The sequence below is a fragment of the Hetaerina americana genome, unplaced genomic scaffold (assembly GCF_022747635.1).
Source record: "Hetaerina americana unplaced genomic scaffold, ioHetAmer1.1.p SCAF_98, whole genome shotgun sequence".
Classification (NCBI taxonomy): Eukaryota; Metazoa; Arthropoda; class Insecta; order Odonata; family Calopterygidae; genus Hetaerina; species Hetaerina americana.
This window is the reverse complement of record NW_027287627.1, coordinates 703,182-720,878: the sequence shown is the minus strand read 5'-3', so window position 1 is coordinate 720,878 and position 17,697 is coordinate 703,182. Positions and strand designations below refer to the sequence as shown.

Sequence of the window (17,697 nt, the reverse complement as noted above, 5' to 3'; positions counted from 1 at the left end):
GTTTAGCAAACTTAAATGTGAGAAAACATCTGTTTTTGATGAGTAGCTACCAGGACACCTGTCACATGCGATTACCAAAGAAATCATTACAAAAGTCCAATCCTTGATTCTTGCTGATCAATAATCAAAAGTGCTTCAAGTAGCAGAGGCCATGCATTGAATGTGTCGACCAGAATAGTAATTAATATTTTAAATAAGTTGGCGATGATAAAATGTTCTCCCCAATGGATGCTGCGATTGCTCATGGCGGACCACAAGCTGATTTGGCTGACAACTTTGAAATATTGTATTCAGCAATTTAATCAAGATCTAAAGGTGTTCTTGTGTTCAGTTATCAATGTTGATAAAGGCTGGATTCATCCAGATTGTTTCTTGGGATTCAAGAGGCATCTATCTCATGAATTATTTAGAAATATGAAGAATGATCACTATCAAATACTACATAGAGTTATTGGAACGTTTCAATAAAAAATTGGAGACATGGCTTCATTTGGCAAAGAAGAAGGTGCTTTTTCACCGCAATAATGCACCAGCATATTCATCCGGAGTTGGTACTGCCAAACTGCATTAACTACATTAGGAAATGTTGCAACATCCCCTGTATTTACCTGGAAAAAATGTTATTCAAACAAGGAAGTTATTGCTGAGACAGGTGTGTTTTGGAGAGTTAGGCAAATCTAATTTTTTGGAGGGGTCATACAAATGGCAAAATTGATGAGAGAACTGTATATTTCTTAAAGGGGACTATGTTGAAAAATAAAATAAATGTTTTTTTGAAAAAATAGTTTCCTTATTTCCAACCTGGGTACTTATTGAACCTCCCTCTTAGATGCCACCTTGAAAGTGTACTTGAATGTTAACCTGAGGCTGAATGCCAGTGAAGGGAGGTAAAAAGAAGAGGATTTATTTATATAAATAAACATGGATTAGGAATGAAAACTTAAAATACTTAGTTCTTTTATCCTTTGTTTTAAAAGAATACATGTGTATAAATTAAGGTAATAATTGCATCTCTGTTTTAATACTACATGCAGCAGCAAACTGCAATATATACAGTGTTGCATTCAAAAGTGGTTGGACTGATTTTCTCTGGCAGGAATGGAGGGGTGGAGGGGGGTCTGCCTGGCAGGGTAAGATGGAGGGGGCTCAAAGTAACAGACCAGCATAAACCTCATTCATTTGCCTGCGAGCCATCATTGAGTGAGGACACCATTTTTAGTGAAGCTAATTTTTGTCCACATCAAAAAAAATTGAATCTGAATTTAAAGCAACATTATTCTGTGAAGTTTTGTGCAAAACTTGGGAATATGGGTAACTATGACCTGCAATATGATCAAGCAGACTTATGGGGACACTGCCTTAAGCCATTCCACTGTATTTGAGTGGCACAAGATGTTTAAAGAGGGTGGGGAACACATTGAAGACCACCATCACTACGGACGGCTGTCAAATGCAAGAACTGAGATGAATGTGGACAGAGTGAGGACACTGCTAAACACAGATCAATGCTTAATCAGAACCAGTAAACAAATTGCAGACCAGTTGGGTCTGTCTGCATCCAACCTCCAATGCATTATTTCACAGGATTTGGCCATGTGCAAGGTGTGCGCCAAGATGGTGCTGAAAATTTTGCCATGGCATGCTTGTCATCAGAAAGCTCTGGGGCAACACCGCATTGCCACATTGTTGCACCGGCCCTATATCCCCCATCTGGCACCACCAGACTTCTTCTTCTTCCCCCTGATTAAAAGACAGCTCAAGAGATGACATTAAGACTCAATAGAGGCCCTTCAAGAGGCTTCTACAAGGGTCATCAATGCCATCCCCAAAGAAAATTTCCAGCGGGCGTAAGGGGAATGGGAGGAATGTTATACTAAGTGTGTAGCAGCTCAAGGAGCATACTTAGAAGATTATTAAGCTGATGTAAGTATATCTTCAATAAAATTCTTGTACAAAATCAGTCCTTCCACTTTTGGGTGCAACCTTGTCTATGCTATTGAAGATTTTGCCACTCCAGATAGATACAATTAATACTTAAATAAGCCAATAATTTGCAAACCTAAAAATTTAATTAGGTTTAAAATATGACCAAAAGAGAGAGAGCTAACCATTTTTATATGAATAAATATGCACGATAAGAGTGTATAAAATTACAATTAAGCTGCTTTTAAGCTTTAATAAATGCTTCTAGAGATTTGAGAGAATTTATCAAGGGCCATTTGGAAAACAGGCTTGCATACAAGGAAATATCGTTAAACTTGCTAAACTTTAGTCCAAGTGACTCAGTGACTGATGTTGAACAAAAATCAAAAAAGGTAATAAAATTCAATTAATATCAGAATATAAAAATTCCATCTGCCATTTTTGCAGTGGGGTTTTTTACACCACATATTTAAATTTTTATTTAACCTAGTTTAAAACTTTGTTTATTGTCAAATGATGAGGTCTCAGGCGTGATATGGTGGAAGCGTAACATATTAAACAAGTATGGCAATTTTCCACTAGATATTAGTGGAAAATTGCAATACCTGTGGTTTTAATTTGTTTATTGTGTCTCTTAGACTCCTTTTTCATGGTTACTCTGTTCAAAAACCAATTTTTAAGAATGAGAATGAGGATACTCATTTCCAACCCCTAGCTTTGGAATTTCCTCAACTGTTCTGACTAAGATGGAAAAGGTTTTTATAGCTGTTTACACTGGTGAATGTGTAAAATTATTATTCTAAAAAAGTAAGAATGCTTTTATCCTTAAGAAATGGTCAAGGGTTTGTTCCAGAACCATTTTTTAAAAAATGAGGTTTGGAGAAACAAATAGTCCTGCAGCAACATTTTTTAAATCATACACGTCTAAAAATTAAACTTTTTCAATTGGTAAAGCTTTCTAACGAAGTGTTCTAATTATGAGTTGACTCCGTGTGGCTTTTTCAATCTCTTTGGTTGCATTTACAATTAGATACATGAGAAGAGGTTTTAAATTAATGCATACATGTTTGTAAACCACTTTCAAAATGAACTTCACGACAATTCCTTGTGATATTTGGAAGTCACCTTTTTTCTTAATATGCATGCATAATTTTTAAGTCATTGCATTCATCCAGTATATTTGAGGAGTATCTTTGACAAAAACATTTTCTTGGGCTACAGCAAGAAAAGTTAAACCTTATGCTGCTATCAAATTTCAGTGATTTAGAGTTGATGAAAGAGGATGAAGTTGTTTCAATGATGGTGATAGAATTCAGTTACTTTAATGAGGAAAATCCTCATTAAGCTGAGAATTCTCCTGAGTGAATGAAAAGGCATGATAATAAGGGATAAGTATAAAGGTTCTCAGCTAAACACGAATGGTATTCCAATCAGAGAAATATTTATTATTCTAGCCTGGGTGCAAGTGTGTTTAGTTTGCAAGCAGAGTTCCAAATGGTTCTGTCAAATAGAGTCTGTAATCAAATTGTGGCAGAACATGATTTCTGATTAAAATGAAGAACTTGAATTTATTTCTGTAATAAAATTCCTTATTATAGAGGGATTAATAGGAAATCCATATGAAGTTTATAAAAGTAGAGAGGGACTCATTTAATTTCAGCCAACCAAAACTTAGTTGCTGAATTTTCAACAGGGACCAAAATCCCTTGCAGATGACCTCCCAGAAGGATAGCCATCAAGTGCTACAATACAGAAAAATATCGAAAAAGATACAAAACATCATGTATGACATTAAGCCACCAAAAGGGCATGAGATACCTTAGACCATTAGGATAGCAACAGAAAAGTTGCAAAATAACTTGCAGTAAGGAATATGGATGGGTAAACTCTGGGCAAGGTGAGTGCTGCATTTCTTAAAAGCCCTTTAAAAGCAATTTTCCCAGCAAAGTTTCGTAGATTCCAGAAGTTACCAACACATTTAACCTTGCCGCTCAGTGCCAAAGAAACCAAAGTGAAAAGCATATGTTTCAGCAAATTGCAAAAATATCCAAACCCATGCATTTCAATGCCAGAATACCAACAATTTCATTTATATTTCCAACTAAGTGGCATTTCTCCAAAAGAAGCAAGAGTATTTGAGATGATTAAATTTGAAATGTTTGGATGAGTAAAACTTTCTTCAAAGACCCCTTATTTTGCTCCTTAAACAGTGTGATTTGGACTGAAATACCTTAAAGACTCCTTCTCTGGAAGGAAAATACCACAAATAGCAATAGCATTCCAATCTTTATTTTTATTTAGAAACAGATACTTTAAACTCTTAAATTCCCAAAGCACTGTCTCAAAGACAATGTCAGCATTGCAATTCCATTAATGATAACTTAGAACTAGGGAATTCCCTAGCAGCTTTTCAGCAATGAACCCTATGTAGATATACCTCAAATTCATTTGAACTAAATATTGTGCAATTGAAAATGGATTCCTAATAGATTTAACAATATTCAAATGATAGATAGCAAAATAAAATATTTCATAGCTGTTAACTTTTATTCAAATAAGTTACACAAAACAGGAGAATGTTGACACTTTTTGAAAAACTTGAAATAAATGTATAATGATGGTCCTTGGTAGTGATATAATTATTTGGAAGAGTGTATGATCATTCATTCATACATTGCCTCTGTAATTCTTGGGGGAAGGATTTGTATAATTCAAGCACTTTAGTTTCTTACTTTTGTCTAAGCCTTCCTGTATTCAATGATGATGCTTCGTTGTTAAAATTCTGACGAACATGTAACTCATTTATGTGGGCTTTCAAAAGTATATGGCTGTGAATAAGGCTCCAGTTGTGAACATGAGTCAATGATATTGAATATTATTTACATTGCTCACTGATCATTTTGCAGTGTGTAACTTCATGTGTGACTTGAGATTATTGTTCCGAATGAATGCTTTAGAACAGATCCCGCACTGGTATGGCTTCTCACCAGTGTGAGTCAACAAGTGTCTCTTTAGATTAACATTCTGAGCAAATGCTCTTGAGCATATCTCGCACTTGTGGCTCTTTTCACCTGTGTGTGTCAACAAGTGCCTTTTCAGATCAACATTCTGAGAAAATCCTTTAGAACAGATCATGCACTGGTATGGCTTCACACCAGTATGTGTCAACAAGTGAATCTTTAGATGACTCTTCTGAGCAAATTCTCTTGAGCACATCTCACACTTGTGGCTCTTTTCACCTGTGTGTGTCAACAAGTGCCTTTTCAGATCAACATTCTGAGAAAATCCTTTAGAACAGATCATGCACTGGTATGGCTTCACACCAGTATGTGTCAACAAGTGAATCTTTAGATGACTCTTCTGAGCAAATTCTCTTGAGCACATCTCACACTTGTGCCTCTTTTCACCAGTGTGGGTCAACAAATGAATTATTAGATTACTATTCCAAGCAAATCCTTTAGAACAGACCTCGCACTGGTATGGCTTCTCACCAGTGTGCGTCAACAAGTGTCTCTTCAGATTAAAACTCAGTGCAAATGCTCTCGAGCATATCTCACACTTGTGGCTCTTTTCTCCAGTGTGCGTCAACAAGTGCCGTTTTAGATCAATATTCTGAGCAAATGCTCTTGAGCATATCTCGCACTTGTGGCTCTTTTCACCTGTGTGTGACAACAAGTGCCTCTTTTCTCCAGTGTGCGTCAACAAGTGTGCCTTTAGACTACTATTCAGTGCAAAAGTTCCTGAACATATCTTGCACTTGTGTCTCCTTTCACCAGTGTGTGTCAACAAATGTGCCTTTAGACTACAATTCAGTGCAAAAGTTCTTGAGCATGTCTCACACTTGTGGCTCTTTTCTCCAGTGTGCGTCAACAAGTGCCGTTTTAGATCAATATTCTGAGCAAATGCTCTTGAGCATATCTCGCACTTGTGGCTCTTTTCACCTGTGTGTGACAACAAGTGCCTTTTTAGATCAACATTCTGAGTAAATCCTTTAGAACAGACCATGCACTGGTATGGCTTCTCACCAGTATGTGTCAACAAGTGCCTCTTTAGACTACTATTCATGGCAAATGCTTTTGAGCATAGATCACACTTGTGGATCTTTTCACCTGTGTGTGTCAACAAGTGCCTTTTCAGATAACTATTCCGTGTAAATGTTCTTGAGCATATTTCACATCTATGCGGTCTTTCTTCAGTATGGGTCAAAATGTGCCTCTTTAGATACTTCTTTTGAACAAAACCTTTCAAACATATTGCACATTTAAATTGTCTTTCTGCAGTATGTGATGACTTGTGGATTTTGAGTTTACTCAAAAATAGAAAGTTTTTGGTGCAGAATTCACATTGGTACTTCCCTTTCATCACATGCACCAAGGTGATGTTACTTGCAAGGTCATTTTTTCTCTCAAATGCCTTTGAGCAAGAGTCACAATAGAATTGTGTTGCCTTCCTAACATGCACATTCAAGACATGATCTTTGAGAAGGTCCCTTTGTGCAAATTCCTTGTAGCAAATTTGACAAGAATGCAATAAAATGCCTCCTGCATCCTTCCCTGCACCATCTTTTTTCTTGCAATTACCTGAAAGATTTGAAGAAAAGGAATCAATGAAAAATTATATACCTGCAATTAACAAGTTTGTTATCTCCAATTGGTGGTAAATAGACTTACATACATAAAAAATTATCAAGAAAAGGGTTCAATGCCATCATTCATTACATTTCCACAAATGTTTACTTAGCATGTACAAATGCCTTAGCATGCAAAATTAAATTTGTAAAAGGATTTTGAGAAGGAATAAGAATATTTCCTTTTTTAAAAGACTGGAATATGAGAAAAGACAAATGTATAAAGAAAGGAAATTCTTTTTCAAGGAAGTAGATATTTAAATGAAATTAACTCTGTATATCTGTTTTTCACCAAAAGCACAAAGTCCAACAATAGAAGTTAAAATACCAAAATTACAACATGTAAGATGGGAACTAAGAGAATGACTATCTTTATTGATTAATAAAATCATCAATTCATTCATGGACAAATTACTAATCAAGTAAAATGGTCAATTTAGTGAGTGAGAAAGTCATTCACCTAAAATAATTTATATTCAATACTAAATTTATTTATTACTTCTATTTAATTATGTGAAGCTACTATTAATATGGCAATCCCTGAATTTCAACTGACACATACGGTACCCTTAAAGTTACTTTTATTTAAGACTTTGATACAATTTATCTAAAAAAGACCTTTCAAATTTTCTGGCATAACTTTTCTTATAGTGGTCCTTTAGATTGCTAGAACTTTTAACAACAAATATATTTTACACAGGAAATTTAAGAAAGAAAATACAACCCTTACTTTAACTTTTCTGTTAATAAAACGTTTTAAGAACATATTTATCACTTAAAAACAAATTTTTTTAGGTTTATGGTCAGAAAACAAATTTTATGGTGCTTCTTTTAAACAAAAGAAAAGTATCAGTGAATAATATCTGACAATTCTTTTAGGTTTAAGATAAAATTATAATGAAACAAGTTATTATTACCAAATTTAAATGTCACAAAAAGTTATGCTGAACAGCTATTGCTAGCTGCTGGCAAGCTTTTCACAAGATCTATTGTGAGGCACTTCTGTGTCATGACTATTTCAAATGCTAGCATTAATTGTGCTTTAATAAAAAACAAGAATGAAAAAGTATAATCTTGTTTTAATGGGCAGATAATTCTGACTCAATTACATGGGCTACTAAAAGAATTCTAAAGAATAAATTATATTTACTGAAATATTCTTTTTCTTGATATTTTTTAAATTACATCACCTAGCAATGAAATAAATATAAGACCAATAAGAAAAATTACAACCTCAAAGTGACCAAGCTAAGTTTATATTTAACCATGCCAAAATAACTCATTAGGACCTTAGAATTAACAATATGTTAGTAGCTACTAAACCTACTTTTAGCTGCAATAATATCTATCACACAAACATTACAACAGTAGGGATAATATTTTTGATTTTTTGAGACTTCATGTTACATTATTTTGCTTTCTGGTAAATTATGATATAATGAACCATGGAAAGATTTTGAGTAATTCCGGGCTGAAATATCTCTTGAATACAGGAAATGAAATAAAAAATATTAAGGTGCTAACTTTTTAAAAGGTAATTACTACCCACAAGGACTTTGATAATGACTAGGGGGTTTTTCGCAAAACAAAACTAGAAACTAAATAAGCAAAGAGAATATATATAAAAATAAGAACGTAAGCCATTTCTATAAAAGGGCAATATATGAAACTATTGTTTTATTCACAAGAAAAAATTATATTATTAAGGAATTACAAACAAAACTAGGAGAATACTGAAACTGCAAATTTTGGATCTGTACAATTAATAAATAAATGGCATTGATAACTATGGCATGATAATAAGGCTCTTCTTAAACAAAAGGCTTCAGACTTTTTTTAATGGAAAATGGTGGTTTTTGTGTGAATGCAGTTATAGGGTCAGTATAATAGGTATCAGGACTGGCCTGCTGTAGCCTAAATAGAGCATTGGATAGGTAACTGACTTGTTGGCTTAGTAGAGGGTATCCCCAAAAATAATAAACGTTAGTTTAGTTGGCTCTGTGCATGTATTGAGAAAGATGGTGGATATTAGTTATGACTGATTTTTTTTGTTTTCATGCAAGCAATGAGTGTATAAAGGAGCAATGCTCTGATGTTCAGTTTAGCATTTAACTCAAGATATTCATATTTGGAGACCTATAATTAATTAAAAAGGCTCATGCAGATGATGTCATACCCCTGAGAAGTTTTTAAGTGGCAAAAAATGTTTAAGAAAGCGTGACAACTTGTTAAAGATAAGGGCCATGTAAGACACCTGATGAACACTCAATATGAAAATGAGGTATCAAAAATAAAACTGTTTTTCACTCTGCTATGCATTTAATAACCTCCCTTATTAGGAAAGAATCGAGCCCTTTGGGTGAAACCAACATTAACAAATTATTGAGGATCTAGTGTTAAAGGAGGTATGTTCAAAGTTGGTGGCAAAAGTCTTGAGCAGGGAACAAAAAAAGAAAGAATCTTCAGACATAATTTGCCATTTCAATGCTCTTATAAGCCCTGACCTGGCTCTAGTGTCCCTTTTCTTGTATTTGAAATAAAAAGGCTGATCAAAAGATATCAAATATACTCCATTCTAACAGTTCATGTACCGATGACAAATGCTGAAACAATATTCTAGATAATGATTTTCAGTGGACTTTTGATGAATAGCAGATAAACCAACTACATATATTGATGCAGGATGAACATATTTTCAATTTATTTAGGTAGCTATGAGGATAACATCATTGGCTTTTGATTTTTAGAGCCAACAATGATACTTATTGTAAGGATCCTGCTTAATTTTATACCCACAATCTCGAAAGAGAATAATTTAGAGTTAAATATTCAACACAAAAAAGTTGCAATACCGTTTAAACAAACTTTTCTACAAGTTAACACCATAGTAAATAAACCTAGAGTTAAATTGATCAATACACTAAAAGCTTGATGAGGGTAACTTCCAAACAGAGCAAGAATACTCAACAATTTCAATTACAATCTTGGCCAAAAGGGGAAAAGATCCTTAACTGTTAGTATGAAATGTAAAAAAAAACACCATGGAATATTTACGGTTCAACATATGTATCAGATTGGTACTTAAATTATTAAAGTTTGAAAACAAGAGATTACTTAGAAAATAACAACCTGAGGCAGTGAAATGAAATCTATTATATTCATTTTATTTTGTTTATTTTTAGGATTTTTGCCCTGCCAATGCCTGAGAGCATTTTATTTTGCAACATCTGTTGCAGTTGTTCTTGGGATCATAAACAAAAGGAAAGAGAGTAAGGCAATCAATTACTTAGAGGATGATCAGTTCAGGTATAGGAAGGGGAAAGGTACATTTGATGCCATTGCAGTAATAAGATTTTTAATCAAAAGGAATAAAGAATATGACCACGAGGTATAATGCCAAAAATAGGAATAGATTAGAGGGAAATGAGGCTAATCTGCAACCTGTTCATGTCCAAGACTGCTCAGTTGCAAGTAAGGAATGAGGAGTCCAGATGGGCAGTGTTAGAAAGAGGTGAAAGGCATGGTTCTCTATTATCACCGTTGTTGTTCAACATGTATGCAGAGGAAATGAATAAAGAGGCATGGGATGAACTGGAGGTAGGAATGATAGTGGGCGGGAAATTCATAAAATCAGTTAGGTTTGCTGATGAATAAGCTTTAGTTTGTCAGTAAGCCAATAGGCTGCAAGCATTGCTTAGCGAATTGGCAATTAAGTACAACAAGTATGGGATGAGAATCAATATTGATAAAATCAAGGATATGCAATTTTCTAGAATGAAAAAGGCTAAGCTTAACATTAAAATAGGATGGAAAAAACTAGAGCTGGAAAAACAGTTTATGTATATCAGTATTGATTGGACCAACACAGGAGAAGTAATAGGGACATAGGGATAAGAAATGCGTTAAGCGAAGGGATGTTGAGCAGGGACATAATGAGTGGACTCTTTTGGAAACTTTGATATTGGGGATAGTGATATACAGTGCAGAAACGTGGTCATTGAAGCAGGGGGATAGACAGTGACTGAAGGATTTTTACATGTGGATCTGGAGAAGAATGGAGAAGGTAAAATGGAAAGAGAAGAAAACAAATGAGGAAGTACTTGGTATAGTGGGCAAAGAAAGATGTTTGCTGGGAGATATCTTATTGAGGGAGGAAAAGTTGCTGAAGGGGTTATTAACTTGCAGCTGGATATTGAAGACTAATGGAGGGTATAATGTGAGGCAAATGAGGAAAGGGAAGTAACAGAATAGGGATGTTAGACTGGATTATGAGAGAAAGAAAGTACTCAGAGCTGAAGAAGGACCTGAAATAGAATAGTATGCTGTGTTTTGCTAGGGGTAACAAGTAACTTAATTAGTATTTATGTCTATCCATAAACCTACCTTGTCTGGTAGATTAACTGATAATAATAATTTTGTTACAAATTTATTCTGATTTAAATATTTTCCCATCAGTTTTTGTAATTAGTCATAACATTGTATTTGACATTTAAGGTATTTCTAAAATATGCAAAATGCAAAAGGAAGACAACAGTCTCCAGCTCCCCTCACCTTGTGTCTTCAACTGTTCCAATGTAACTCCACCCATCTCCTGCAAAGTATCCTTATTACATTCTTCCTTATTATCTACTTCTTCATCAGAGGATAAATGCAATTCAAAATCTTCTAAATCATCCTGAAAAATACCAACATAACCAATTTAGATTGCATCCATGTAAAACACTAATAAAATGCCCAAGAAACTTTCAAACCTAATCTATAAGTTTATACAGGGTTTAAAATTTTACATTTCAATTTAAATTAATAATTTTAGCACGCATTTATACAGAACATTTGTCTTAATTGCTTCAAAAACATTAACATTATTCGTTGAACCTTCTAACATCAAATGAAATTGCCAGTGTTTCAATCCATGTTTAGAGAAGTTAAATTATAAAAGAGCTTACTGTTTAAAAATAAGTAAACCTTTGATATCCATGGATTAAAAATATAAAATGAAAATATTTAAATACTGTTAACAAGAAAATGCCTAATATTGTGAATAATAGTTTTGGCCCTCCAATTAAATGAAATAACATATGAAATGCAGAGAGTAGGTCTGGCAGCTTATTGTTCTCATAGCAATAAGATTCTTTAACAAACTATAAAATGTCATCACATTGTCTAATTGGAATCATGATCTTCTTCAAGAATACAACCTGGTCATTTTGAGCAATGACAGCCCCAATTGATCACCGAAAAACACTATCTAAAGCTCTCCTCATATATCATGATACTAATGCCAAGGATACCCATTCTTATCTATTATGACAGATGGTCAAAATTTCAAAATAATTTAATCAAGAACATAAATCTTGGCAGCTAATTTCTTCAAATTACTCTGGTACCTCAATCATTTGGTAGTCCTTCATTTTCTTAAACACAGAACATTTGATAGTGTTAATAGTTGAATTGCATGAACGTATTATTCAATAAAGTTATTAAAGATTTTTTTATACCAGTCCTCATTTAAAGAAGGATTTAGCCATGCAAAACCACATGGAAGGCAATTTCATCTCATAACATTACCTAAGTTTAAAAAGCAATGAACTCAGAATAAAACATAATGCATATTGTTATCAAAGAGCATTGGTTATAAAAGAAATGCATAATAGCTTTCTTTCCTTACCTGAACTTCAACTTCTTCACAGTTATCATCATCCATCAAATTCACATTAGTGTTGGCTGAACAATTGTCCTCTTCCTCAATTGATGACTTTTCCATTGACTGGTTAATATCTTTCATTAAACTTCTCAACACCATCAAATTTCTTCTTTTATCATTCACCAAATCAACACCATGGATCTCCGAATCCTTCTGAAGGCTTGGGAGCACACACAGCTCCTTAATAAACATAAATAATCATAATCAACACCAAGATGTTTGATAGGTAAATATAAAGTTCACCTAAAAATAAGCCTTACATAGGCATTACTTAAAATTATAATATTCATAGGCATATCATAGAGAGAAAAGATAATATACTTTCCCTAGGTTACATTTTATTTCTGAATGAGAAATTTTGTGCATCATTAATGTTGCAGAGAAAAAGCAAATTTTGAATGGTACTTAGAAATTGTATGGCCATTTGTCAAATTATCTTAAAGGTTTTATATTAATCTATAACATTAATTAGTAGGGAATATAAGCAAAAATTGGATATTCAAAATGATTATAGACATATACGAATTTTTTCCAACATGATTTATCAATAATATAACTTTCAGGTTGAGATATTCACATCTAGGGTAAGGTCACTGTTTTCCTGTCATCCTAATTTGTCAAGGCATGGAAGTCATTTCCATGTGCAAAATATTAGTGAGCAGCTGAATTCTGAACCAACAGAAACTGGTCAATTGACGGCGGTTTATGTTGGTCGGCAATATGACAGTGCACACATTTATTAAAAAAATTTACTCACACCAAAGACTGAAATAGTTTTATCTGGAATATTTTATAGGTTAACATAAACAGAGTATGGTCTGCAGCTATGGCCTTCTGCAACATTTAAAAGAGCAGAACAGTTAAGAATGCAATTGAAATACATGAAAATTAATTAAAATAATTAAATATTCCTCCTAATTAAAAAGATTTCCATCAGGCAATTTTAGAGTGAAAGAAGTGCCTGTCATTTTATTTTATGCTTAGGACGTGGTCATTCAAAACTTTATTCCTGAGGAAGGGACCGCATTTTATATTTTTTGACCTAAGTTATGAATGGGCTAAGAAAAAGTGTCAATAAGGCTATTACAACCAAAAGAAAATGAAATGAATCACATAAAAAACATTTATGATACTTTATGACATCTCCAATTAGCCTGACCATGTCACCTATTACTGTTCCTTCAAACTGAAAACTCTTAAAAAGACATTTTAATAGGGTTCTTTAATGCCAAACAAATATCTGTTCTATTTTGGGATATTCACGAGTTGTAAAAAGAAGCATTTACAATAACAGCACATATATCACCAAAATAATTTGGTTATTTTGGTGCCATTATGGTTATAATATTTCTTAAATACCTCAGAAGTCCCTTCTTGAATCTCCACGTTGTTGTCAATATCCCTATGTCTAGCTGGAACAGTTTCCTGCTGTTCAATTGCTATTTTATCCATGTCTACAATCGTCTGCAAAGTTAGTTAAATGGTGAAAAAACAGTAAAAATATATGATTTTAGGTATAATTATAAGGTATATGAGTTTTCTTAACATAAATGGAATTCAAATTTGATTAAAATTGCATTTGTTATTAAATTTTCATATTTACCTTGAGCATTAATTATTTTTTATGAATAATATCACTAGGTATCAAAAGAAAACCAATAAATGATGGAAACATATTTAAAATGAAAAATAAACTCTCATTAGATAATTGAAACTTTATAAATGAGAACTACAGATGAGATTAGATAAATTATATCAGGACTTTAGTTGACATGCATGAAAAAATCAGATAAATGTCGGACTGTACAGAATCATTGAACAAGAATTATTCTATATTATGAATTTAATCCAAATTACAATCACTATTCCATCAAATGGTTCCCGAAGATCAAGTTATTTATTTAAGAATTTAAATGAGTATTTACATCACTTAGATTATAAATGCCTTCTTCTTGCAATTTGCCTGAATTTCTTATGATGACTTGAAGATTGGCAATGTCCTAATCACTATCATTTAAGCAAATTTCAACTCTCTTTACCTTAAACTTCCACCACTAGGGTCTGATAACTTTTATACAAAACCTTCTGCAATGTCATACTACAGTAATTGTTTCATTTATTATTTTACTACTATATTTATTCATAGATATACCTTCTTGCATTGAAAAATACTTACAAATCACATGCAATAAAAACACATCCTCTGTATAATAAGCAATAATATAACATTATTGTCTTTTTGATTAGCAAGTTATTACATAGATGTGTATAATCTTTCAAGCCAAAAAAATTAGTGGTTTTCATAAATACCTATCTGTGCATCAAAGATTTAGTATAAAGTATTGTATTTTATAAGATGACCTACGGAAAACGTTTCTACTGTAAGTATCCGTGAGTTGAAAAAAGGAACATGAGCCATTACAGCACTATTATCACAGATTTAGTTTATTAATTACCTCAAGAGAAGTTCCTACCAGATTCTTAACATTTTGGTCCGCATCTCCCTGGCTAGCTACAATTTCATTGGTCTCTTGGTCTTCAATATCCACTTCCTCTGTCTTCACTATAATGCCCTGAGTTCATTGAATAATTATTAAACAGTAAAAATATGGAACTTCAGTTATTGATAGAAAAATATAGTAAACAAATTTCTAATATTAAGTAAAAATCAGTGTCACTGAAGTCTTTTCAGATGCAAATGAATAAGTATTTGGAAAATAACAAAAGCTTTGGATGAGCTTTGAAAATGTCAAACTGTTCCAATGTCTTCCTTACCTGAAGAGAATTTTCTTCATGATTATTCATAATGTGGTCTCCTATTTTAAGCCTAGCTGTCATTTCAACATTTTCCTGATCTTCATTATCTGAAGTTTCTCTTTTTACTGTGATCTGAACCTAATTGTTCAAAATATAAATATTGAAAAAGATTTAAAAAAGAGGATGAACATTGAAATTTAAATTTAAATTCTTGATAAACATTTTCCATTTCTTTTCTATGCATATATATTTCCTATGCATGAATGCAATTCAAAAATACACAGCAGTGCTTTTTTCTTAATATCTTATGGATATGATATGAGAGTATCAATGTTTTACCTGTGGGGAGATAATTTATATCTGAAGCATAGTAAGATATAACAGCAAAAGCAATCAATTAAGGATGTAATTTGAAAATGAAAAACCACAACACCTTTTAACAGATTACAGCATTAAAAATGAGAATTATAAGAGATAAGATACATAATATCAGACCATTATTGACATGCATTAAGGAATCAGAAAAATCTCAGTTTCTCTTTATTCACTGAATAAAAATTCTTCAATTTAATGGATTTATTCAAAATTGTTACCAAAATTCATTTCCATAGAATCCAGAGGATAAAGGTATCAATTTTAGAATTTCAATGAGTACTTACATTGTTTACACTGGGAATGCATCTTTCTCCTAAAATGCTTGATGCTCTAGTGACAACCCGCAAATTGGCTACTCCCACATCACTATCATCAGAGGCATCATTTGACTCTGTCTCTACCTTTAGATTCTTCTACAATAAACCAACAATGAAATTTATTAAAATTAATGTGACACGATTATTTGGAAATATATTTTCTTCAGTAGATATACCAGTAGTAACATCCTGGAAAAAATGATAAGCGAAATGCTGTAAAATGAAATTGAGCAGCCTACAATTATACAGCCTTTAGTAGATATTAATAACTATTTAAATAGGGTTATTGCAACTAGGGTTAATAGAAGCCTTAGTTTTTGAGTTTTAAAAATATTAATGAACAGTTCACAAAAAAATTCTTAATTATGTTATTTATTAAAATAGAAGATATTAATTGAAAAAATATATTAACTAATAAAATATATCAAAAGGATCAATCTATGTCCAACATTCCACTCAACACTTGTATTTTTTATCTTTTTAAAATTATGATGACTAGATGGTTAGGCTTCACAAAATAATTCCTACGAATTACCTTTAACATCACTAAATAAGTGCTATCAACGAGTTTATTGTGCTTTTACTTCATAGAGTTACAAATATTACAGGCAATTTCCTTAAAATTGAACGAGTTAATAAAATTACGAATAAAAATAATATTGTAGGTTAGTACTCCAAGATCTTATTTTAATACCAGATATCATCGTTTACACGGACATTTGTATATTATCATCCTTTTCGGTTTACTCACAATTTATGAAAACTGATTGCAAAAATGCATTTAATATTTTTACACCTTTAGTAAAATTCAACCCTAGTACACTGTTACTTGAGATTTCGCATTAAATATAGAATGAAATTGCTTTATGTGTTACCAGGAGCGTAGTCAATTCCCAATTTTTATATAAACTCCAGTATTAGTCACGTGGTAATAAGACCGTAAGATTTACGTAAAATAGCGAGGACACTTATTAAAAATAAATATGTTCATTATTTAATTTAAGTTATTTCCGTTTACGCTTAACGTTATCCATAACATTCCTCATAACATTACAAAATACCAACCATAATTGGTTGGCCTCGACTCACCGTTCTAAAGACCGTTACTTCAAAGAGTTTCAAATATTATGCATAATTTTCCAGGAAATTGCTCATAACATTACAAAATACCAACCAAAATTGAACTCGACTCACCGTTTTGCGACGGAGTTTTCTCTCGTCATGTTTCTTTGTCCTTTGCCTGTTCAATAGATGGTGGTTTTCATGGCACTGCTGCTTAAACATGTAGAAATCCGTCAGCAGTTTAAAGCATTTATAGCAAAGCAACCACGGGTTGTTCCTTTCCCTCACTACCTATAATAACATGATTATCAAAGTATTAAACCTTAAACATTTGCTCTCAATGGGACTCGAATCATCATCTGAATAACGTAAAGGTTTTTTTAAGCTAAAAATGGGCATTGTCGCACATTTCGGGGTAAATTTACTATAAAAGCATCATTATCAATAATACGTAAACATAACACGGATATCTTACTTTCAATTCCAACAACTCTTCTATCGCTTCCCGAACCAATTTCTCAGCATCGTTGTTTTCATAAAAAATATTTGTGTACCGTCCACCACGACCAAGACATAATCTACACTTTAAACTTTCGTGTCGAGGCATCTTTGGAGCACTTCACACTGTCAACATTAACTTCGCCAAAAAATTACCTTTCAAAATGGCCGACTACATTTCGATGGGTCGTTCGTTATGAATCGATTACTGAGTGCGAGTTTAAGAATGGATTTCGTTTAATTTCGGCGCTAAGTGATCGCCATATTTAAATATTTTTCAATATTTTAAAATTATTTAAACTCTCACTTTAATAGATAGTGGCCATTCCTTTGAATTTATAACACTTTTGCACTACCAAGAAGTTTTTAAAAAATTACTTCTGTTTTGAAATGAGAGACATTATTTTCAACATTACCTTATCTGTGTATATTTT

At 32.7% G+C, this 17,697-nt stretch overlaps 2 protein-coding genes across 2 annotated transcripts in view; one reads left to right on the top strand and one right to left on the bottom strand.

Moving 5' to 3' along the window:
* Positions 1 to 17,697, top strand: part of LOC139699917 (uncharacterized) — a 150,205-nt gene that overhangs the window by 100,429 nt on the left and 32,079 nt on the right. The window lies entirely within an intron of this gene.
* The window catches only part of LOC139699902 (zinc finger protein 596-like), a 31,593-nt gene continuing 17,505 nt past the window's right edge, over positions 3,610 to 17,697 (bottom strand). Inside the window, exons 4-6 of the mRNA XM_071598314.1 lie at positions 5,875 to 5,980; positions 5,415 to 5,532; positions 3,610 to 3,665 (exon numbers count right to left, since the gene is read on the bottom strand). Coding sequence (XP_071454415.1) covers positions 3,610 to 3,665; positions 5,415 to 5,532; positions 5,875 to 5,980 — 280 coding nt within the window. The remainder of the gene's footprint in view (positions 3,666 to 5,414; positions 5,533 to 5,874; positions 5,981 to 17,697) is intronic.